We start from the raw sequence: 26,418 nt of genomic DNA, 5'->3' as shown, positions 1-26,418 counted from the left end.
AATACAAAGTAATTGTTCACTAAATGGTAGCTATCATTAATATTATGATCACACTAAAAATGCTATATCTTAGACATTAACATAGACAAAGAAAAAATCTATTAATGAAATGTGTTTATGACAACTTACCCCAAAAATACGGAATTATATATCCTACAAGCCCCTTGTGCTCCACAGCTGTTGGTGGACCACTTCATACATGTTTTATCAATCAGAGCCCCAAAATATATTGGAGCTAGAATTCCTCCTGCAACATGAGATAAAAAGATATCAATCCAAATGAAATGCTTCAAATGTAACTGAGTGATAGTCTATATTGATACATTTTGGATTAATACAAGTTTAAAGTTTTGGAAAATTATTCCATTGGTTTGGCCTACATCCACCCAGGAATCAAAATTATTAGAAATCGCAAAGGCTTAAATCATATGGTAATGTCACAGATGTATTTGATCTACTCTTCTCTCCCTATATACAGTGGGAAGAAAGAGTATTATATGCCTATATACTCTGTTCTTCCTACAATACCTATTAACTTTAGCCTGATTGGTAAAAAGGGGAATGTTGTTAGTAAAACATGAAAGTTATGTTGGTTCATATGGAATTTTTCTTAGGCAAGAATGGCTGGATTACTGACAGTTAAATTATAACTTTATGAGAAAAGGAAAAGCTCTCATCTAAATTGCTCTAAAGGCAGATTTCAATACTATTTTAAGATAATTAAAAAGTAAATGCTTACACCAGGATTCCCTCCCCAGAGAAGTTCAGGCCCAACTTCAAGGAGTGCTCAGCTATTGGCCAGTTTTACTTCCTTCTAGGGCTCCGAGCCCAATTCTCTCTTTCTTAGTGCCATTAGAGTCCACAATCCAGCATTTCCTCTCCATTGATTTCATGCACTTTTTAATACCTCCTAAAGCAGCCTAGGCTGCAGGTTAGGGTCTCTGTTGCTAAATTTTGTTTCTGTTAGTGGTCTGTTAGTGCACAATGGTGCATATATTTTCAGTGGTCTGTCTCAAAGTCAATTTTTATTCGTAGTGCCTGATTTCGATGAATGTGCAGCATTCCAGGGATACGTATGTTGTTTACAGGAGAAGTATAAATTCTGAGATTAACTCCTAGTTTTAAGAATAGGTAATTTGTTCAAAATTTTGAGGGATATCACAGTAGAGAGCTATCATTCAGATGGTAGAACTGAAGCAAACAAGATTTTACTTTGTTCTTGTTCTGTTTTGTGATTCATACTTTTCAGATTTTATTTTGTCACAAAAAATGACAGTGATTTATACATGAATGTTTTACCGATTCTTTTTACTTTTAATCATTCTCAATTTTCTGAGACTGAGAAATAGTAGAATCACAAGGGAATGTTGTCTGAGGCCAATGCATCTGAAGCAAACTGGTACTGAGATAATGGGTGAGAAATTTGCAGATTTCAAAAAATCACAGCGACCCTTTGAAAAAAAAAAAAAAAATAGATGCCAACAATTTATTTTCTTCATGTTATGCCACTGGTTTAAACAAACTTTGTGAAGTAAATGTTTTAAGTAACAAACTTGGTCTTACTAGAATTGTAAATCTTCTGATAACCTATTTTCTAAATATCTCTTTTAGTTTAATACACTATATAGGTCTTCTACCATTTACACATATATCATATTTAAGACAATTGTTCATGAATTGGAAGCTTGCTACTAAGTGTGGATGTTTCCCACAGAAGCATTTAGGGTCCATTGTGCCATATATTGGACATAACAAAATTGGATGTTCACAATTAGAATGGCAAAATTCATTTTTTTTCTGTTTTATGTTGCTGAAACAATGTCTTCTATTGTCATAGTCTCATTTCAACATATCAGAAGGAGTCCTAACTACCCAGATGCTATTTTCAGCCTCTGTGGCCCAGGTTCTAGGAGTGAGGTATCTTCTCTGAATCTGGAGGTAGAGAACTGCCAACATTACAGAGGCTGGAAGATTAGGGACACAGAAAGGGACGGCTAGGATGGAGGCAATGGAATCCTGCAGCATCTTCATCTTCTCTCTCCTATTCCTTTTATATTTCCTTTTACCTTTCAGGATCTGTGACCTTCTCACCAAATACACTTCATGTACAACTTCTTCACAGTAATTTGGCCATAGGGTTATACTTTTCTTGCAAGGGTCCCAGAAGCTGACCCCTCCCACTTCCTTTTCCTTCTGCCATCAGTGGTTACCTATGGGCCATAATCAGTCCTCTGTACCAATCCCTAGATGAATGATGCCCTTTTCCTTCTTCCCAGGAATAAGCACATAATGTTTACAATTCTTACAAAGGACCACTCACAGAGGTTAGGCTAGACATTATTTAACAAGTATCTGTGCAGTAAAAAAGGCAATGGTAATAAGGGACAAAGGTTCATTTCCTAAATCTTTTTTCATCACTTTTGAATATTTAGAAATAGGCCTTTAGCCTCTGGAGTCTACAATCCTACCCTTGCCACCATAAACCACAATTTTCTGAGCTTTCTTTTACTCAGGACATCCTCATAATCCAACAAGCCTAGTTCCAGAGTATGAATTTTCATTCACTTTTGCATTAACTCCTGCTAATGGTTAGCTGCCCAGCCATACAGGACCAGGCAGTGGGAAATGGCACAGCAATTGTCAGCTTCTGTTGTTTTAGAAAACCTCAGCCTGACCAGATTCCCAGGGCTCCCAAGCTATTTTAGGGCTGTCCTAAGTAATGTCTCCATTTGGAAGGAAGATCCTCTACTCTGCCTATACCTGGGAGAAATATTCTTATTTTCCTGAAAGAAGGAAAACCTCAGAGGCCACCTATCTTTCTGTTTCTGTTAGAAAGAGTATAATATAAATATGACGATTCCTTGCTCTTAACAGATTGACTCTAACTAGAATTAACAATCAAATTATCTTTTAGGCCACTCAATTTTCCTGTTCCTTTTTATTTTCATTTATCACAAAACAGAAATGATTCTTACTTATTCCTTTTTATACAGTCTTATAGTTGAAAATTAATTGCATTCAGTCTTTAAGGCTTAAAGTTAATATTTATATGTTAAAATGTGTAATCTATATATTTGTCATACCTAGTGTTCTTATAACCATTGAATGGAAACCCATTGCAAGTGCTTTCAGTTCAGGTTGAACAATCCTGAAATATGATAAAGGCAAAGAAATAATACATGTCATTAAAAAATCAAACTGAGTCGATATCAAAACATTTATCATTATCATTCCTCTCCCTGGTAGAATGAATACTCTTAAGTGAATTTCTCACATTATATAAAGTTACATTTTCAACTGTTTTAAAAGGCAAACACCGAGTGATAATAATAATAATTTCCTTATTTATTAAATGCTTTATGATTTCAGGACAGTTTAACAAATATGTTCACATTTGATCCTTATGAAGATCCTATAAGAAAGTGGTTGGAATAGACTTTATTATGCTTATGAAGAAAATGATTTTGTGTGGACTATTTAGTCAAGGTAGCTCATATTAAAAGATTAAGTACTTTTATCCAGGAGTAATTCTTAGCAGACCTCTTTTTACCACCTTATTTCTGTCATCAATGTTAACAGAATAGCTTACTAATATGATTCATAAATTATATTATACAACCAGAAGGGTCACAAAATTTTCTGTGTTGTAGTGTCTAATGTATTTAACTGTCATATTAAAGATACAGAGCATATTTATATCCTCATTTGGAAATTCACTCACTCTTACATTTCTACAATTCCATTTTTCTGTGTTCAATAAACTGATGACATTATCATCCCTGTGATAATTCATTTTGGCCATCCCAGTCCTCATAACTACCTCCTAAGTTTTAAATTTACTCCCTTTAATGTATCTGTTATAAGAAGCTCCAGCCCAAGCTCTTTAGGCTATGATTCCCCTGACCTCTTCACAGGTTTTACCTCTTCACTTCCTTTCTCATCATGATCTTTTGTTATAATCGCTCTTCTGCATATATTCTGTACATTTTTGTCCATCTTATCCTTTACTGTACTAGACAAACAAAAATGCTTTCATCTAATCCTCTGCCTTCTCTGAACCTATATACAAAGAGCTGCATCCCTGGAGGAAATAATTCAAACATCTCACTGTGCTCACTTTAAATTCATAAGCCCAGACATTCGGGGGCCTCCAGGGCAATTGTCCAATATTCTACTAGTCCATTTTCCCTGTCAGTATGTTTCTTTAATCTTCAAGATTACTAGTTCACATTTTCTGATCTAAAGACTCTTTCTTTTCTTCCTCCGCTTTCTCATCTGATTACATTCCTTTTTTATAACAAAGAAAGTAGAAGCGGCAGAAAAAAGTTCAATATTCTTCATCACTACAGGTACACATTTACCTGCCTTTTACCCACATAGAAAATTTTCCTTCTTGTACAGAGAAAAACTGTGTGTCCTGGTTAATCTCTTTTCATCTTCCTCTGTAATTGCTTTCCCTCTTTTCTGCATTGTCAGTTTTCTTCATCTCTACTGATGATTCTCATCAGTATGTAAGCATGCTATTATGTCTAGCATTGAACATAAACAGAAGTTTTATTCCACAACTTTGCTATCAACCACAACTTTTGTCTGTTTCTTTTATAGCACTACTCCTGAAAATAACTTGCTGTGCTGACTGTTGCATTTCCCTTTCTGGCATTTTCTCTCGATCCTCTTCAATATAGCCTGTTAGATCCTACATAACACACATTATAGCCACATTTTCAAATGGAAAAAACCTAGTTCAAACTAAATAAATTCAAAATAAGGAGAGATAGCCTATCTAAGTTAGAAAGAACCAGAGAAAGAATTCTGGAAGTATAAAAAAGATAGATTGTTAAAGGTCCAAAGGACCACAATGACTCTTGAGCAATTAATCCAAACCAAAATAAAATCAATATGCTGATAAAGAATCCAAAATATTGATTCTAAATAAGTCTTCAAGAAATAAGACCTTCAATTAATATGGGATTGTGTAAAGCTTGAGATCCAAAAGAAAGTTAAAAATTATCAAAAATAAATGAGAAAAATAATGTAGGGTATAAAAGAAGAGATATATTTTATTAAGAGACGCAGACACAACTTCTAAAAATAAAAAATGTATTGAAGGGACTGCAAAATACTTCTGAAAGCTTTAACAATAAGCCAGACCAAGCAGAATAAACAATTTCAGGGACTGCAAAATACTTCTGAAAGCTTTAACAATAAGTCAGACCAAGCAGAATAAACAATTTCAGAGCTGGAAGACAGGTCTTTCAAATAAACTTAGTAGGAAAAATATATAGAAAAGTGAATTGATAAACCTAACAGAGCCTTCAGGACATATGGGATTATGTAATGCATCCAAACTTATGAATCACTGGTATTCCAGAGGGAGAAGAAGAAAAAGTTAAAAGTGTGGGAAACTTGTTTGAAAGAAGAACTCCCAAAAACTTCCCTGACTTACTACAGATATAGACATCCAAATATAAAAAGCTCAGGTGATTCCTGGGAGATGCATTGCAAGAATAACCAGCACAAGACATATAGTCATCAGACTACTCAAAGTCAACATAAATTTAAAAATCTTAAACGTGGCAAGAGAGAAATATCTAATTACCTGTAAAAAGAATCCTATCAGACTAACAACAGGCTTCTCAGCAGGAATCTTACAAGCCAAAAGAAATTAGGGTCTTATTATCAGTCTCTTAAAGAAAAAAAAAAATGCCAGCCAAGAATTTTCTATGCTGCTCAACTAAGACTTATAATTCAAGAAGAAAAATAGTACTTCCCAAATAAGCAAACACTAAGGGAATTTGTCACAAACAGACTGACTCTACAAGAAAGGCTTCAAGGAGTTCTAACATACAGAAATGAAAGAGCAATACTTATCATTATGGAAACACACAAAGTATAAAACTTATAGATCTTTATTTTAAAATTACCTAATTGAGACTGCAAAGCAATTAAGAAATAATTAACAATATTATAGAAACAACCCCTCAAAAATCAATACTGACCTTATATACAAATAGATTAAACACTCTTCTTAAAAAACATAGTCTGGCAGAATGAATTTTTAAAAATCCAACTATATGCTGCATACAAGAAACCCACCTAACTCAAGTAACTAGTAAAGACCTTTTCAGACTCAAACCAAAGGGGTGCAAAAAGACATTCTATGAAAATACAAATCAAATCTGAGCAGAAGTAGTTATACTTGCATTAGATAAAACAAATTTCAAATCAAAAACCATAAATAATGACAAAGAAGGTTATTACATAAAGGATCAATTAAACAAGAAGATATAACAATTCCGAACATATGCACCCAACATTGGAGCACCCCAATTCATAAAACAAACACTACTGGGCCTAAGGAAAACAAAATAGATAGCAATACAATGGTAGTGGCGTCTTTCAATAATCCACTGACAGCACTAGGCAGATCATGACAGCCAAAAATCGACAAAGAAACTTTTACAATGAACATTAGACCCAATGGATCTGACGAACCTTTTACAGAACATTTTACCCTACAACCTCAGAATATACATTCTTCTCATGCACACATGCAACATTTTCAAAAACTGACCACATGCTAGGCCAAAAGGCAATACTCAATGATTTTTTTAAAAAAATCAAAATAATATCAAGTACTTTTTCAGAATACAGTGGAATAAAAATAGAAATTAGTACCTAGAAGAATTCTTAACACTACACAAATACATGAAAATTAAATAGCCTGTTCCTGAACAATTACTTGGTCAATGATGAAATCGAGGCAGATTTTTTTTTTTTTTTTTTGGTATTTTTAGTAGAGACAGGGTTTCACTGTGGTCTCGATCTCCTGACCTCGTGATCCGCCCGCCTCGGCCTCCCAAAATGCTGGGATTACAAGCGTGAGCCACCGCGCCCGGCCGGCAGATTTTTTTTTTAATTGAAATAAGGCTGGGTGTGGTGGCTCACACCTGTAATCCTAGCACTTTGGGAGGCTGAGGTGGGTGGATCACTTGAGATCAGGAGCTTGAGACCAGCCTGGCTAACATGGTGAAACCCCATCTGTACTACAAATAAGAAAAATTAGCTGGGTGTGGTGGCACATGTCTTTAATCCCAGCAACTAGGGAGGCTGAGGCAGGAGAACTGCTTGAACCCAAGGGGTAGAGGTTGCAGTAAGCGAAGATTACACCATTTCACTCCAGCCTGGGTGACAGAGTGAGATTCTGTCCCCAAAAACAAAAAAAAATTTAAGAAATTGAAATGAATGAAAATAAAGACACAACATACCAAAACCTCTGAGATACAACAAATCAGTGCCAAGAGGGAAGTTTGTAGCATTAAATGCCCACAACAAACAGACAGAAAGATATAAAATTAACAATCTAATGTCACATCTCACAGAACTAGTAAAACAAGAATAAACTGCACCCAAAGCTAGCAGAATATAGTAAATATCAAAGAACAAATCTAAATGAAATTAGGGCCAAAAAATTATAAAGGATCAGTGAAATAAAAAGTTGTAATTTGAAAATATAAGTAAGATAGATAGCTTACTAGTAGCTTAACCAAAAAGAAAGAAGATTCAAATAAGGACAATCAGAAATATTAATAGCGTCACTAAAACTATTACCACAGAAATATAAAAGATCATCAGAGACTACTATGGCCATCTCTACATACACAAACTAGAAAACCTAGAGGAAATGGATAGGATAAATTCCTGGAAACATACAACCTCACACGTTTGAACCAGGAAGAAATAGAAATCCTTAACAGACCAATAATGAGTAATTAAGTTGAATTAGTAATAATAAAAAAATCTCCTGACGACAACAACAAAAAGATGAACTTACTGCCAGATTCCACCAAGCCGAAGAGGAAGAAATGATACCAATTCTACTGAAACTATTCCAAAAAAATCAAGGGGGAAGGAATCCTCTTCAACTAATTCTATGAAGTCAGCATCATGCTGATACAAAAGCCAGGCAAGTACATAACAAATAAAAGAGAAAACTACACATCGATATCCCTGATGAACATAGAACCAAATATCCTCAAAAAAAAAAAAACAAACTCTAGAAAATAAAATTCAGCAGCACATCAAAAGGTTCATCACAATAAAAAGTGGACTTTTTCCTGAAATGCAGGATGGTTCAACATATGAGAATCAAAAATGTGATTCACAAAATTAACAGAAATTTTTTTCAAAAAGCATATGATAAAATAAATTGATGCAGAAAAAACATTTGATAAAATCCAGCATCCCTTTATGACAAAAACACATACCAAACTAGGCATAGAAGAAACATACTTTAAAATAATAAAAACCATGTATATGACAAACCACAGTCAATAACATACTGAATGGGGAAAAATTGTAAGCATTACTTCTAAGAATGGACCCAAGATGAGGATGCCCACTTTCACTACTCCTATTCAACATAGTATTGGAAGTCCTATCAGGAACAATCAGGTAAGATAAAGGAATAAAAGGTCTCCAAACGGGAAAAGAAGAATTTAAATTATTCCTCTTCACTTATGATATAATCTTACACCTAGAAAACCCTAAAAACTCCTCTGAAAGCCTCTTAGACTTGATAAACTACCGCAGTAAAGTTTCAGGATACACGACCAGTCTACAAAAATCAGTATCATTTCCATACAACAATAATGATCAAGCTCAAAACCAAAACAACAACTTAATCCCATGTACGACAGATATAAAAAAATAGTAATACATTTAAACTAAGAGGTAAAAAAGTCTGTAAGAGGAGAACTACAAAACACTGATGAAAAAAGTCATATATGTCACAAAAAAATAGAAAAACATCCTACGCTCATGAACTGGAATCATGAATATTGTGTAAAATGACCATCCTGCCCAAAATAATCTACAGATTCAACACAATTTTTATGAAATTACCAATGTAAATCCTAGAATTCATATGGAACCAAAAAAGTCTGACTAGCAAATCCATCCTAAGTAAAAAATAAAGCTGAAGGTATCACATTACCTGACTTCAAATTATACTACACGGCTATAAGCCAAAATAAAACGGTACTAGTATAAAAATAGACACATAGATCAATGGAGCAGAATGGAGAAGCCAGAAATAAAGCCACATACCTACAACATACTGATTTTTGACAAAGCAACGAATATATATACAGTGAGGAAAGGACATCCTATTCAATAAATGGTGCTGGGAAAATTGGAGAGCCATAAACACAGACATAAAATTGAACCCGTATCTCTCACCATATATAAAAATTAACTGAAAAAGAATGAAAGACTTAATTGTAAGGCCTGAAACTATAAAAATTCTAGGGGAAAACCTAGGAAAAACTTTTCTGGACAACGGTCTAGGCAAAGAAATTATGACTACACCCTCAAAAGGAAATGCAACAAAATAATATGCCAATGGAACTTAATTAAACTACAAAACTTTTGTTTAGAAAAAAATAATAATAATCAACAGAGTATACAGACAAACCACAGAATGGGAGAAAATATTTGCAAACAATGCATCTGACAAAGGGCTAATATCCAGAATCTACAAGAACTCAAACAACTCAATAAAAAAAAGAAAAAGTCATTAAAAAGTGGGTAAAGGACATGAACAGACATTTTTCAAAAGAAGACATATAAATGGCCAATAAATATATAAAAATGCCCAACATCACTAATCGTCAGAGAAATGAAACTTAAAACCATAATGAGATATCATCTTACACTCATCAAGATAGCTATTATTATAAAGTCAAAAGTCAAGAGATGTTGGTGAAGATGAGAAGAAAAATGAATGCTTATACACTGTTGGTGGGAATGTAAATTAGTAAAACGTCTATGGAAAACAGTATAGAGATTTCCCAATGACCTAAAAATTGAACTACCATTTAATCCAGCAATCCCGCCATAGGGTGTCTACCTAAAGAAAATCATTTTATTAAAAAGACAACTGACTTGTATGCTTATCACAGCACTAGTGACAAAAGCGAAGTCATGGAATCACTCTAAATTTCCATTCACTGATAATTAGATGAAAAATTTTGTATATATGTATACACTATGGAATATAAGTGAGCAATAAAAAATGAAATCAGGTCTTTTTTTAGCAATGTGGATAGAAATGGAGGTCATTATCCTGAGTGAAATGAGTCAGAAACAGAAAGCAAAAAATGCATGTACTTACTTTGATGTGGGAGCTAAACAATGGACACACAAGGACATACAGAGTGGAATAATCGACACTGGAGACCCTAAAGTGTGGGAGGGTGGGAGTGGGAGGGAAGAAATACTACCTATTGAATATAAAGTACACTATTCAGGTGACAGGAACATTAAACCCTAGACTTTACCACTGCACAATATAATCCATGTTTCACAACTACACTTGTATCTCTAAATCCATAAGACTGAAAAAATTGAAAACAACAAAAACAGCCTTTTTTTCCACCTCCCATCTTCATGCACTAGTTTTGTTTAGGTTAATAGTGATGAGCATATAATGAAATCCAATGGTCACTTTCTAGTCCATAACTCCTATGAACTCTCAGCAGGCCTTGACACAGTTTCTTTATTCACTACTTCTTCATATATTCTTCACTGTGCTTCAAGGACATGATCCTTTCCCAGTTTTCCTCATAACTCATGGGACCTCCTCAGTTTCCTTTAATGTCTTCTCCTTCTATTATTAATCTCTAAAGTTAGAGTGCCTGTTGTTCCTAGGATGTAGTTTCTATCTGTACCCAGTCCCTAGAAAATCTCAATGTGGCATTGGATTTAAATAGCATCGGTATATTGCTAACTCTAAGATTTGTGTCTATGGCTTTAATGATTTTCCTAAATGGTGGATTCTACATATGGCATTGTTGGTAGATACCTAACAGGCAGCTCAGTTTTACAGAGATATAAGAAATTTTGCTTTTCCACTTCATCCAAACTACCCTTCCTTAGTACTTCCCCTTTTGTTCAATAGTATCATCATCTTTCCAGAGCTCAGGCCAGAACCTTGGGATCATCCTTAAATTATCTTTCTCACATGCCACATTCAATCAACCAGCAAATCATATTGGCTTTGCCTTAGAAAACAAAACAAAACAAAGAATGAAGCACAAATATCTTCCCACTTCCTTTATCATAACCATGCTCCATAATACCTCATTGTGAAGAATGATCATAGCCTTCTGTTTTCCCTGATTTCGTTCTTGTCTTCCAAAAACACACGCCATGCACAGTCTGAGTGATCTTCTCATTAGGTAAGCCTTAAGCATTAGGTAATACTAATGCTTAAACCCTCTGAGGCTTCTGAACACACTTAGAATAAGCTCCAAAGCCTTTCCTGTGAACAATATAATCTGGATCACGCTAGCTCTGTCATTGTACTTCGTACCTCTCTCTTCCTCACACACTTTTTTCTAACCTTGTCTGTATCAAGTATGCTCCACACAAAGGCCTTTGCCTTTGCTCTACCTTGCCTAGCTTGTTCCTTTCCTGTCCTCATTTAGCATGGCTTGTAGCTTCTCTCTTCATCTCTTCATTTAGGTCTCTTGTCATATAACTTTCACAACATCTGAACTAGTGTCTGTCAGGCCTCTGAGCCCAAGCCAAGCCATCGCATCCCCTGTGACTTGCACGTATACATCCAGATGGCCTGAAATAACTGAAGATCCAAAAAAGAAGTAAAAATAGCCTTAACTGATGACATTCCACCATTGTGATTTGTTTCTGCCCCACCCTAACTGATCAATGTACTTTGTAATCTCCCCCACCCTTAAGAAGGTTCTTTGTAATTCTCCCTACCCTTGAGAATGTACTTTGCGAGATCCACCCCCTGCCCCCAAAATATTGCTGTTAACTTCACCGCCTATCCTAAAACCTATAAGAACTAATGATAATCCACCACCCTATGCTGACTCTCTTTTCGGACTCAGCCTGCCTGCACCCAGGTGAAATAAACAGCCATGTTGCTCACACAAAGCCTGTTTGGTGGTCTCTTCACAGGGACACGCATGAAATTTGGTGCCGTGACTCAGATCAGGGGACCTCCATTAGGAGATAATCCCCTGTCCTCCTGCTCTTTGCTCTGTAAGAAAGATCCACCTACGATCTCAGGTCCTCAGACCGACTACCCCAAGAAACATCTCACCAATTTCAAATCCAGTAAGTGGCCTCTTTTTACTCTCTTCTCCAACTTCCCTCACTATCCCTCAACCTCTTTTTCTTTTCAATCTTAGCACCACACTTCAATCTCTCCCTTCTCTTAATTTCAATTCCTTTCATTTTCTAGTAAAGACAAAGGAGACACGTTTTATCTGTAGACCCAAAACTCCAGCGCCAGTCACAGACTAGGAAGGCAGCCTTCCCTTGGTGTTTAATAATTGCAAGGACGCCTCTCTGATTATTCACCCACGTTTCAAAGGTGCAAGTCCCGCTTTTCTAGAGGAAAGGCAAGTACCCCAACCCCTTCTCCATGTCTCTACCCCTTCTCTGCTTTTCTGTACCCCCCCCAACCCCTTCTCCTTCACCCTTAGCAGCAAGTCCCGCTTTTCTAGGAGGGCAAGTACCCCAACCTTGTATCTCTGTGTCCCAATCCCTTATTTCCATGCCCCAACCCCTTTCCCGCTTTTCTGGAAGGTAAGAACCCCCGAACCCCTTCCCTCCATGTCTCTATGCTCTCTTTTCTCTGGGCTTGCCTCCTTCACTATAGGCAACCTTCCACCCTCCATTCCTCCTTCTTCTCCCTTAGCCTGTGTTCTCAAGAACTTAAAACCTCTTCAACTCACACCTGACCTAAAATCTAAATGCCTTATTTTCTTCTGCAATGCTGCTTGACCCCAGTACAAACTCGACAGTAGTTCCAAATAGCCAGAAAACAGCATTTGAATTTTTCCATCCTGCAAGATCTAAGTAATTTTTGTCGTAAAATAGACAAACGGTCTGAGGTGCCTGACGTCCAGGCATTCTTTTACACATCAGTCCCTTCATAGTCTCTGTGCCCAATGCAACTCGTCCCAAATCTTCCTTCTTTCCCTCCTGCCTGTCCCCTCAGTCCCAACCCCAAGTGTCGCTGAGTCTTTCTAATCTTTCTTTTCTACAGACTCATCTGACCTCGCCCATCCTCGCCAGATGGACTGAGTCCCAATTCTTCCTCAGCCTCCGCGCCTCCACCCTATAATCCTTTTATCACCTCCCCTCCTCACACCTGGTCGGGCTTACAGTTTCGTTCTGACTAGCCCTCCCCCACCTGCCCAGCAATTTATTCTTAAAAAGGTGGCTGGAGCTAAAGGCATAGTCAAGGTTAATGCTCCTTTTTCTTTATCCCAAATCAGATAGGTTTTCTCATCAAATATAAAGATCCAGCCCAGTTCATGGCTTGTTTGGCAGCAACCCTGAGACGCTTTACAGCTGTAGACCCTGAAAGGTCAAAAGGCCGTCTTATTCTCAATATACATTTTATTGCCCAATCTGCTCCCAACATTAAATAAAACTCCAAAAATTAGATTCTGGCCCTCAAACCCCACAACAAGACTTAATTAACCTCACCTTCAAGGTGTACAATAATAGAAAAAAGTTGCAATTCCTTGCCTCCACTGTGAGACAAACCCCAGCCACATCTCCAGCACATAAGAACTTCCAAACGCCTGAACCGCAGCAGCCAGGCATTCCTCCAGAACCTCCTCCCCCAGGAGCTTGCTACAAGTGTCAGAAATCTGGCCACCAGGCCAAGGAATGCCTGCAGCCCAGGATTCCTCCTAAGCCACGTCCCATCTGTGCAGGACCCCACTGGAAATAGGACTGTTCAACTCACCTGGCAGCCACTCCCAGAGCCCCTGGAACTCTGGCCCAAGGCTCTCTGACTCCTTCTCGGCTTAGTGGCTGAAGATTGATGCTGCCTGATCACCTCGGAAGCCCTGTAGACCATCACGGACACCAAGCTTTAAGTAACTCTCACAGTGGAGGGTAAGTCCGTCCCCTTCTTAATCAATATGGAGGCTACCCAGTCCACATTACCGTCTTTTCAAAGGCCTATTTCCCTTGCCTCTGTAACTGTTGTAGGTATTGATGGCCAGGCTTCTAAACCTCTTAAAACTCCCCAACTCTGGTGCCAACTTAGACAATACTCTTTTAAGCACTCCTTTTTAGTTATCCCCACCTGCCCAGTTCCCTTACTAGGCTGAGACACTTTAACTAAATTATCTGCTTCCCTGACTATTCCTAGACCGCAGCCACATCTCATTGCCACCCTTCTCCCCAACCCAAAGCCTCCTTCCTGTCTTCCTCTCATATCCCCCCACCTTAACCCACAAGTATAAGACATCTCTACTCCTCCCCTGGCAACCGATCACATGCCCATTACCATCCCATTAAAACCTAATCACCCTTACCCCACTCAACACCAATATCCCATCCCACAGCATGCTTTAAAAGGATTAAAGCCCATTATCACTCACCTGCTACAGCATAAGCTTCTGAAACCTATAAGCTCTCCTTACAATTCCCCCATTTTACCTGTCCAAAAACCAGACAAAGCTTACAAGTTAGTTCGGAATCTGTGCCTTATCAACCAAATTGTTTTGCCTATCCACCCTGTGGTGCCAAACCCATATACTCTCCTATCCTCAATACTTCCCTCTACTACCCATTATTCTGTTCTGGATCTCAAACATGCCTTTTTTACTATTCCTTTGCACCTGTCATCCCAGCCTCTCTTTGCTTTCACTTAGACTGACCCTGACACTCATTAGGCTCAGCAAACTACCTAGGCTGTACTGCTGCAAAGCTTCACAGACAGCCCGCATTACTTCAGTCAAGCCCAGGTTTCATCCTCATCTGTTACCTATCTCAGCATAATTCTCGTAAAAACACACGTGCTCTCCCTGCTGATCGTGTCCGATTAATCTCCCAAACCTCAATCCCTTACAAAACAACAACTCCTTTCCTTCCTAGGCATGGTTAGTGCAGTCAGAATTCTTACACGAGAGCCAGGACTGCACCCTGTAGCCTTTCTGTCCAAACAACTTGACCTTACTGTTTTAGCCTAGCCCTCATGTCTGCGTGCAGTGGCTGCCACTGCTTTAATACTTTTAGAGGCCCTCAAAATCACAAACTATGCTCAACTCACTCTCTACATTTCTCAACTTCCAAAAATCTATTTTCTTCCTCATACCTTATGCATATACTTTCTGCTCCCTGGCTCCTCCAGCTGTACTCACTCTTTTTATTAAGTCCCACAATTACCATTGTTCCTGGCCTGGACTTCAATCTGGCCTCCCACATTATTCCTGATACCACACCTGACCCCCATGACTGTATCTCTCTGATCCACCTGACGTTCACCCCATTTCCCCATATTTCCTTCTTTACTGTTCCTCACCCTGATCACGCTTGACTTATTGATGGCAGTCCCACCAGGCCTAATCGCCACACACCAGCAAAGGCAGACTATGCTATAGTACAAGCCACTAGCCCGCCTGTTAGAACCTCTCATTTCCTTTCCATCGTGGAAATCTCTCCTCAAGGAAATAACTTCTCAGTGTTTCCATCTGCTATTCTACTACTCCTCAGGGATTATTCAGGCCCCCCCTCCCTTCCCTACACAGCAAGCTTGAAGATTTGCCCCCACCCAGGAATGGCAAATTAGCTTTACTCAACATGCTCCGAGTCAGATAACTAAAATACCTCTTAGTCTAAGTAGACACTTTCACTAGATAAGTAAGGCCTTTCCTACAGGGTCTGAGAAGGCCACCGCAGTCATTTCTTCCCTTCTGTCAGACATAATTCCTCAGTTTAGCCTTCCCTCCTCTATACAGTCTGATAACAGACCAGCCTTTATTAGTCAAATCAGCCAAACAGTTTTTCAGGCTCTCAGTATTCAGTGAAACCTTTATATCCCTTATGGTCCTCTGTCTTCAAGAAAAGTAGAATGGACTAAAGGTCTTTTAAAAACACACCTCACCAAGCTCAGCCACCAACTTAAAAAGGACTGGACAATACTTTTACCACTTTTGCTTCTCAGAATTCAGGCCTGTCCTCGGAATGCTACAAGGTACAGCTCATTTGAGCTCCGTTTTATTAGGCCCCAGTCTCATTCCAGACACCAGATCAACTTAGACTGTGCCCCCCAAAAACTTGTCATCCCTACTATTTTCTGTCTAGTCATACTCCTATTCACCGTTCTCAACTACTCACATATGCCCTGCTCTTGTTTACACTGCCGGTTTACACTGTTTCTCCAAGCCATCACAGCTGATATCTCCTGGTGCTATCCCCAAACTGCCACTCTTAACTCTTGAAGTAAATAAATAATCTTTGCTGACAGGACTATGCTGAATCTCCTTAGGCACTCTCTAATCAGATGTCCTAGGTCCTCCCAATTCTTAGACCTTTTATACCTGTTTTTCTCCTTCTCTTATTCCATTTAGTTTTTCAATTCATACAAAACTGTATCCAGGCCATCACCAATAATTCTATAGGACAAATGTTTCTTCTAACAACCCCACAATATCACCCCTTACCACAAAATCATCTTTCAGCTGAATCTCTCCCACTCTAGGTTCCCATGCCGCCCCAATCCTGCTTGAAGCAGCCCTGAGAAACATCGCCCATTCTCTCTCTCCATACTACCCCCTAAAAAATGTTCGCCACCCCAACACTTCAACACTATTTTGTTTTATTTTTCTTATTAATATAAGAAGGCAGGAATGTCAGGCCTCTGAGCCCAAGCCAAGCCATCGCATCCCCTGTGACTTGCACATATACATCCAGATGACCTAAAGTAACTGAAGATCCAAAAAAGAATAGCCTTAACTGATGACATTCCACCATTGTGATTTGTTTCTGCCCCACCCTAACTGATCAATGTGCTTTGTAATCTCCCCCACCCTTAAGAAGGTTCTTTGTAATTCTCCCTACCCTTGAGAATGTACTTTGCGAGATCCACCCCCTGCCCCCAAAATATTGCTCTTAACTTCACCGCCTATCCCAAAACCTATAAGAACTAATGATAATCCACCACCCTATGCTGACTCTCTTTTCGGACTCAGCCTGCCTGCACCCAGGTGAAATAAACAGTCATGTTGCTCACACAAAGCCTGTTTGGTGGTCTCTTCACACGGACGTGCATGAAAGTGTCTCTTACCTATCCCCACTTTTTCTATTTTCTGACTCTGATTTATTTTTCTTTCTAGTGCTTCACATTTACCCTGTTTTACATATTTACTTGCTTATTTGTTTATTAGTTCTTCTATATACATTCATTCCCCATTCCCTATCCCCACTGGATGCTAATGAAGTTTTATCATTTTCATTCACATTTGCATCCTCAGTGCATGGATCTGTGGCTGACACACATAATGAATATGTACTGGATGAGTAAATGCCTACACTCCTGCTTAGTCTAGTTTTAGCAATAGCCTTATCATGTAAGCATTAGAAAATCATTAATAAAATGAAGTTTATATTTTTATTCTCCAGTCAGCTTCAGAAAACTTTTCTTCAAAGGAAATCAAAGGCAGGTGAGAAATTAATAAATGCTTTGATAAGTGGTAATGTTGATTTAATCACTTTTTATTCGGATAAAATATAACTATCATCAAGGATGGAACAATGTTTTTAAAACTCTCCTTTTCTCATGAAAACGTTTCAATTAAGAAGCTGAAACATGTTGAGATGTAAACTAGTATGAAATTCTGAAGTGAATTTTTATAAGTTAATGAATCTGTAATTTGGTAATATAGAAGGTTTCTCCTTCTGAATTGACATTTTATATTAAGATGAAGCTATGCTTGTGGAATATTTATGGTAGGAAATTTAATAAAATTTGCAGGCAGGGTGAAAATTTAACAACTGTAAACTTATTTAGTTTACAGGTTTATATTCATGTTAACAAAAGTTAACACACATTGTTGGTTGCTTTTTTTTTTTTCTACCATGTCATGCTGTTGGTTGTCCATGAACTTACAATCAACTAGTAGGTTTTAAAAGTACAATCAGGTGTCACCCCAGGTCACTCTACTTATCATGTATATTTTTAAGATCTACATGCATGTCTTTCCATGTTTCCCGTTTTAGGTGTTTGAGTGCTTATTTTGGCCAGTAGGGCACACATTATCTGCTTCCCTCCTAACTCTCCAAACATCATCTGCCATACCCCTCTCACTCAGTGTGTTCCAATAAACTGGCTTCTTTTCATTCCTCAAAAATTCTAGCTCTTTCCTGTCTTAAGGAAACAGCACCTAGACCCTCTCCCTGAAAGCCCTTCATTTGGCTTTTTCTTTACATCCTTAGATATAATGTCACTTCTTTTGAGATGTACTCTGGGAGTCTTTCCCCTCACATCCCCTTACTTTAATCCTAAGTTTAGTTTCTCTTTTTATTCCTTTAATTGGCAGCCTTTTTCCTTATTAAGACAAACAGCAATTTGTAATTATGTGTTTATTTTTATACTTATTTGTCTCGCATCAGTCTTGTCATTTTCTAAGCTGTGAGATAACAGGTACCTTATTGGTTTTACTTACTAGGAAATATTCTTCATCGAACATCATATCCTGCCTAAATAACTGTCTAATAAGTGAAAAAAGGAATGAATTATTTACACATATTTTTCTTATGCCCTACAAGGGTATCATGAGATACCAGGTCAAAAGCCATGCTGTGGGCGAATTGAAAGCATTAGAATTTCATTACAAATTGAAGTTTATATTTATACCTGGTTGCTAAATGTTTTCTTTCAATGAAATCAACACATGATTTACTCTAACTGGCTCATTAGGATGCAACGCAACTCAAAATTAAAAGTTCTTTTACAATCACACAAAGATTCTTCTACAATCAAGGCAATTGTCAATCAGTGTGTGCCTTAAGATTTTTATTAAAGAGAAGAAAGTATAGAGCCTAGATTTGACAATGGAAGTATTAGAGACAAAAATTATTAATGATAGCATTGAAAGATCAAAATAATTCTAAGAAAATGCACTCTCAAAGAATTAAAAATTGACAAAATATGAATTTGAGCTCAAAATACAGAAAAATATGCCTATTATTAGGTGTGTTTTAGTCTAATATACATGACAATGTTTTACAGCATCATACTTACTTCACAGTCAACAAGATAAATGCGGTACCTCCTGTTGCAGAGAACAAAGAGTTTATGACTTGAATTGCAACATAGATGAAAAATTTCCTTGTACAAGCATTATCTCTTGGGCATTCACCCAAGTGCGCTGAGTAATTTCTGTTCTGGAGACCAGTTACTTCCACACAACTACAGTTATAAAACACCTAAAAATAGTTTTTGAAATATTAACAAATACATTTGCCAAATACAACAGGGCTATGAATACATTCCATTATATTTAAAGAAGTCTCAAACTGAAATATTTACAGTTTAAAGAATGTTATAAAAATATAGTTGCTTAATAGTGAAAGGCAAAATAGCTCCCTGAATTTAGGAATTTAAGAAATTAGTGTATGAAATTCTGTATATAATTTTTTCATTAATATACATTATTTAAAATATTTCTCTTCCACCCACATTTTCTTTCCAAAATACACATTCTTACTCTCTTTGGCAGGTTCTAAGTATTAGGGACTTACCCTGGGAAAGAACTACCAAAAGAATCCAGAAAATATAGCAGTTTGAAAAGGGACAAAATCTAGCCACTCATGAAAATGGGACAGAGTGCAGGGGAAATAGACCCAGGCAGGGGTGCCAGAATTCTATTTAAGCAGGCAAAAGCAACATTCAAGACCATAATGACAGCTGATAAGATATAGTATATTATTACCAGAAAGGTTTAACACAAAAGAATGTGCTGGTTAATGGTTAGAATATAGAAGAGGAATTATTAGGAACAAGTGATTTTAGAGATTTCATCAGGCAGGCAGTGTATGTGGTTAGGTGGCTTCAATAAATTCTGCTCTGATTCTAGGCTAAAGATTTAAGTTCATCTTGAACCTACTACTGCTAAAGACTATTTACTGAAGGAGAACTTGTAAAAGAATTGGCCAGGCGTGGTCACTCGCACCTGTAATCCCAGCACTTTGGGAGGCTGAGGCAGGCGGATCACGAGGTCAGGAGTTTGAGACCAGCCTGGTCAACCTGGTGAAACCCCGTCTCTACTAAAGATAAAAAAAAAATAGCCGAGTTTGGTGGTGTGCACCTGTAATCCCAGCTACTTGAGGGACTGAGGCAGGAGAATTGCTTGAACCCAGGAGGTGGAGGTTGCAGTGAGCCGAGACTATGCCATTGCACTCCAGCCTGGGTGACAGGGCGAGACTCCCATCTCCAAAAAAAAAAAACAAAAGAATTTAAATCCAGACTTGTATGGTTCAAGAAAGATTCCTTTTTTCCTTTTATTTTTTTCAATAGGAATAATATGGAGGAATCTTTTATGGAGCAAGCACATTGGCCAATGAAACCCAACTTTGAAACAGAGAGCATTATTTTAACAATTTTACTGAGGATTTAGTAAAGGAAATTTGCAGTAGCCCCCACATGGTATAGCCATTGCCAATATTAAGATGATGTCTCCATGCAGACAGAGCTCTCTTTAGGATACGAATATCATGTCTCTTTCAGGTCTTCACTACTGGATAACACAGGATCAGGGATTAAACGGGGTACCCTTACTGAAAGATACTATAGCCGATGAATATGAGATGTGGGCTTTTAAGTATAATCTTTGGGCCACAAATGTGCAAGTTTATTAAAGTTGTAGCCTATCTTCAAGGAAACTAGGATGCTTTATTCTTCAAATTTCTCCATGCTGTTTAATAATACATTGGTAGGATATTGGGCAAGGGAAAGATAGAAAATGTTTAGAATTGAAGCATGGAAGAGTGTGGTAGAGGGTCATAATCACAGCTGACTATATTGCTAATGTTGGTAACAGGGAAAGGGCCTGAAAAATAGTTATGCAGCTTGTGAGATGTTGAATTGATTGTAGGTATGGGGAACAGCATACCTAATTTCCAGTCATTGGGAGTTACCCAGGATATTGGGAAAAACAGGATATGTGTCACATGGAAAAAAAAAAGCCTTTGAGTTAAGAAAGAAATGGAATTTCCAATGGACATGTTGGCAATCAGTGAGTAGGATACTAAATTATACTGAGTAAAAGAAGTGCCAGCTTTGGGAACATCAAAATAGGAAATCAAGAATAGGGAATTCAACTGAACATGAAGCCTTGACTCATTTCTTGGAAAGTCCAAGGCCACAGTGAGTCCCTAGCTAAACTTATCAGGATATATATATTAAAATGCAAATAGACTATTGTTCCCGTAAAGCAGGTAGTGCTGACTACAGGCTAACTCTGAACTTTCCCCTAACTTCTGAAGGGTAAAGTAATTCCAAATAATAAAAATCATGTGCTTTAGTCAAATGAGATGCTTCTTAGAGACCCTAAATGCATTCAAATTCTAACAGGTCATATTCTTTTATTTATTTATTTTATTATTATACTTTAGGTTTTAGGGTACATGTGCACAATATTCTTAAAATCTCAAGAAAAAAAGTGGGTAATATCTAATTAGAATTCAAGTAACAGAGAAGTCTGATTGTGTCCTAAGCAGAGTTTTATATGAAGCTTTGTTTATACTTCACAGCTATCACGAGGACAGATAATACTGGAATCTTTTTGTTTTATCTTTTTATTGGAGACCTTAGTTATAGGAAGATTTGATAAGTAATTATTAAATCAAATCTGTGATTTTGATTAAGGAGAGGAGAAAATGCAAAAACTAATACTCACTGTATGCTTTTTAATACCACTTGAGGATTTGCATCCTGCTAGACAAGGTGACAGGTAAGTTATTCCATTGTTCCCACAGACTGGTTCCCACTGACTTTCATCACAATTGCACTCTGAGTTGCAATAAGAAAGTGGTACATCTACATGAGATGCCACTGAATTATTTCTGAAAATATATGATAGAAATATATCAAAAAAAGAGAAAGAGGAAGTAGAGAAGGAGCAGAAGAGGGAGACAAGGGGATATGGAGAGGGGGGAAAGAGAGGAGGAGGAAGAGAAGAGGAAAAGAGAAGAGAAATAAGAGAAAGGGTTTTCCTTTAATTAGATAGAGAAATTTGATTTGCTGATGTCAAAATGGCAATTTTTGTAATGCTTATTGACTTTTAACTCTCCTTCTTTACCAAGACATGACTTACGACCTAGAAAAAGTAAAACTTAAAAAAGAAATAAAAAAGGTTAGATAAGACTTAGACAAGAGGTCTTTATCATTCTATCAATGAAACTTTACATTATGTAAGTAACTTCATTTTTCTGAGACTCAGTTTCTCTTCAGGGAGGTAATGGCATTAGATTAAGGTTCCTCTAAGCTCACTTTAAAACCCTCTGAATCTATGCATATTAGTTAACATTGTTGAATTTTACAATCTATATTTTAACTACATAAAAAAAGATTTCAATGTAGTTAAAACTGAACCTCTGAGGAATAAAAAATCAAGAATAATAGAATTAGTTGAAAAAGGATAAATCTCTGCATATTTTCTGAATAAAACTATAATATTGTTTATACTGATTTACTTTATAATATAGTTATAAATTATAAGATATAATTTTATATTATGACTAAAATAAAATGTTATTTGTATAATGTTTAAGCTTAAAGATTTTAAGTTATTTGTTTTGTAAAGATATGATAATTATTAAGGATTGATAAAATATCTTCAAATGAATATAGAATTTAAATTAAGAAAAATAAGTAGATTGACAATTTAGAAAATACATTATGAATAATTTTATTTAATGACATCTGATACCTCTAATACCTCAAATTTGTGTCTTAATCTTAACATTGCTAGCCATATAGTGTATGTGTTTCTCTAAATCTCACTTTCCCATCTACAAAATTGGGGTAAAAGTGTCTACCACTCATTTTAATTACCCAGAAATTATAGGTATTATTATTATTTCAACCTATGTTGCTTTTCCTTAAGGAAGGAATAAAACAAATTTTTATTGTCTTAGGAAATGGATATTTTAATAATTTGAAAATTGAAATTTCTCTCAATTAAAATAAAGTTTAATTATAATTGTTTTCTACCTTATTTTACTTGCACATAATCTTTTAATTCGATGGTTAACATGTTACCCAATTTATATAGCAATATATACAAACCCATCATAGGTCAAGGTTAGGCCGGCAACTGATTTGCTTTCACAGATTAGAGGGAAATATAGAAGTTGAAACAAGAAGGATATTATCGAAGTAAGAAATGAAAATTTGGCAATTCCAACTAAAGGCAATTTGAATTTTTTAATGATATATCCTCCTAAAAGCATTCCAGTTGCAATCGTAGGAATGGTTATGGTTCCTGGAAATAAAAGAAGAGAAAAAAGCTATAATTATATGAATATGGTTTTTCTGATATGTCTTTATATACAAAACACAGTGTATATCAACCAAATTCACCCATTCTTATTTCTTTAAAAGAAGGGTGGTGAACCTGGGAGGCGGAGCTTGCAGTGAGCCGAGATTGCACCACTGCACTCCAGCCTGGGCAACAGAGCGAGACTCCATCTTAAAAAAAAAAAAAAAAAGAGAGAGAGACGGGTGGCACACTAGGGTGGAGGTAAGGGACAAGTATACCCACATGAGAGACAAAAATAATTTATTTTGGCCAATTATGAGGGCTTGGCTTCCTCACAAGCAAAAGGCAGTGGCTAAGAATATTTATGTGTCTAAAAAGGTTATTTCTATGAGGAGCTTTCTTTTTTTCTGGCAATCAACAACAACAAACAAAATCTTTCTTCCTCTGAGATTTCTATCCTACCATCTAAAAAATCCTTTACATCTCTCAAAACAGAGTTTCAATCCTCAATAACTCACTCCAATTTTGCCCAAGGCTTTAGAATTAAATTCTTGAATTAATATCTCTTTATTATTCATAAAAGACATATATACCGTGATATGATAAAAATGTCTACATACAGGATTAAAAATGACTGATCCCTGTTACATTTTTTCCATTTCACAGTCCTGTGTTATTAAAGGTGAAGATTCCTCTAGCAAAAAATTCAAGCCAGGTTATTGGGAGTCAAAACTGAATCTTTTAAGTTTAAATCTGTCAGTTCAACAGGGAGATCATCCAGAAGCCTGTTCCAATGCTTCAGTACATTCATTTTCTAATTATTACTTTCCTATGTACATATGACCTAGATACATACCATTTGATACATTGTTTAACTCATCAAATACTTATCAAATTTCTACAAGGTTTCTACAATACTGGAGTTGTGGGAAAAGGGATATAAGATAACCTTTCCTTAATGAGAAGGTCTCAATATGACTTTGAAAATAGGGATTGTAGCAAAATAAACCTCTCTAAAATATGATATTTGTTTTGAATCATGCATATTTTGTAATGTATTTAAATTGATTCTCCTTCTGAAAACATCAATATTATGTCTTTTGTAAGTAGCTGAGGCCTTATTTCAGTCCATGAATTATAGGATTATAATGGTTATATTATAAAAGGGTTTGTCTCAGGATCTCAGTACTATATTATAAGATCCAATTATGCAGATACCACGTCTAAATATTTTATTCACAAGCAATTTTTTTCTTTAGAATTTCACCTATAGAATTAAATTCACCTAACATGAGATGCAACTTCAAATGCAGAACAACGACGATATCACAAGATAGAGAAATTTGAGACATAATAAGATTACATTTAGTAAAATATAAAATCACCTTCATAATAAAATGTGACTTGGAACACAAGTACTCAATAGTGTTTCATTTATCAAGCAAACAGGTAAAAAATATGTCTTACCCAACAAAAAGTTAGCCTGAGATGCAGACTGACCATACTGTTGCTCCATATATTTAAAGAGGTAAGTAAAAGAACCAATAAAGCTGCTTACTTGTAACAATGTCAAAAGCAGAAATAGAACATACAGAGGATTGGTAAGGATGCTTTTCAAAGACTGGAAAAAACCTATAGAATTATAAAAATAACATATTTCAATAATAAAATATATATTAATATCTAAATTTTCTAAATATAAGTTACATAAGACTTAAAGTTACAAATGATTTGTGAGGCTTTCTAAGAGTCATGACCTTTGCTCAAAATAAATGGAACATGTGAATTAACCAAATTGTTAAATTTTTGAGGTAAATAGGAACTCAGATGTCATCTAAACTGAACATCTATACAATCATAACTCACTATAATGTTGATCCATTAAAAAATGGATCAATAAACAATTCAAGTGACATTACGCTACTTGAGAGCAATTTGCTCAACTTTTGAACAGTTCTCATTGTTTACGTGTTGTCTTTGTAATGAACTGGTATTTTCTTTGCTTTCTAATCAACTAGTCTTAGTTCTACTCAAGAATATATAGAATAAATCTAATTTTTTTTTCTGACTATAGGTAGTTAGTATTTTAACCATTCCTAATGGGCACCTAATTAAAATTCGCTTTACTATTCATGTCACTACCCTTAAAAAAAAAAAAAAGTTCATAATATAGAAAATGTTTACAGTTGCCCCCTTTTTTGCATCTTATTATCTTCTTTATTCTTTTTCGGTCACAGTCAACCCTGATCCTTATAGGTTTAGAAAATCCATTAATTGGCCGGGCGTGGTGGCTCACGCCTGTAATCCCAGCACTTTGGGAGGCCGAGGCAGGTGGATTTTCTCAGCTCAGGAGTTCCAGAGCAGCCTGGCCAACATGGTGAAACCCCGTCTCTACTAAAATACAAAAAATTAGCTGGGCATTGCGGCGTGTGCCTGTAGTCCCAGCTCCTCAGGAGGCTGAGGCAGGAGAATTGCTTGAACCTGGGAGGCGGAGGTTGCAGTGAGCCGAGATCGCGCCACTGCACTCCAGCCTAGGTGACAGAGCGAGACTCTGTCTCAAAAAAAAAAATAAAAATAAAAAAATAATAAAATTCATCAATTGTTATGGATTTGATTAAAGTAGAAACATAGCATAGACAAAATAAAAATCCTTGAAACGCTATTTTTAGTATGCATGTTAAACTACAAAAACTTATCAATTATGTGCTGGTAAAAGTTTAACAACAGATTCATTGGGAAACAAACCCGATTTGTGATATTTTTCAATTTCCATGGTAATACATGATGGTAAATTCTCCTACCATGGACAATTTCAAGCTACCGACACAGCTGAAATTGAGCAATCTACTCTCATGAGTGAATACACAAGGCTCCAGCATCCATCCCATTGCTCTTGGGTTAGTGTGGTGGAGAGGAGAAAATAACAACAACAACAACAACAACAAAAAAAAGTAAGTGAAAGAACTGATGAGAGAAAGAACATGGGTTACTTTGGAAAGTTTATAAGTTTACTTCAATGAAAACTTTAAAAAGTGCCAAGGGTTTAGGTGTTGGTTGCACTGCTTCAGGTTTTACTACTTCACCATTTCTCCCTAATCTG

The 26,418-nt window shown here is 36.5% G+C and overlaps 1 protein-coding gene across 2 annotated transcripts in view; it reads right to left on the bottom strand.

The window, feature by feature from the left end:
* Window positions 1-26,418, bottom strand: part of SLCO1B3 (solute carrier organic anion transporter family member 1B3) — a 98,266-nt gene that overhangs the window by 15,550 nt on the left and 56,298 nt on the right. For both annotated transcript variants that reach the window (XM_032159782.2, XM_032159783.1), the window contains 6 exons: window positions 24,786-24,950; window positions 23,126-23,321; window positions 21,735-21,900; window positions 19,079-19,263; window positions 3,084-3,148; window positions 130-247 (listed from right to left, as the gene is read on the bottom strand). In XM_032159782.2, the coding sequence (XP_032015673.1) occupies window positions 130-247; window positions 3,084-3,148; window positions 19,079-19,263; window positions 21,735-21,900; window positions 23,126-23,321; window positions 24,786-24,950 (895 nt within the window). The remainder of the gene's footprint in view (window positions 1-129; window positions 248-3,083; window positions 3,149-19,078; window positions 19,264-21,734; window positions 21,901-23,125; window positions 23,322-24,785; window positions 24,951-26,418) is intronic.

This window comes from Hylobates moloch, unplaced genomic scaffold, assembly GCF_009828535.3.
Source record: "Hylobates moloch isolate HMO894 unplaced genomic scaffold, HMol_V3 SCAFFOLD_8, whole genome shotgun sequence".
Lineage (NCBI taxonomy): Eukaryota > Metazoa > Chordata > Mammalia > Primates > Hylobatidae > Hylobates > Hylobates moloch.
Note: the sequence above shows the minus strand (reverse complement) of the source record. Positions and strands in the feature narration are given on the sequence as shown.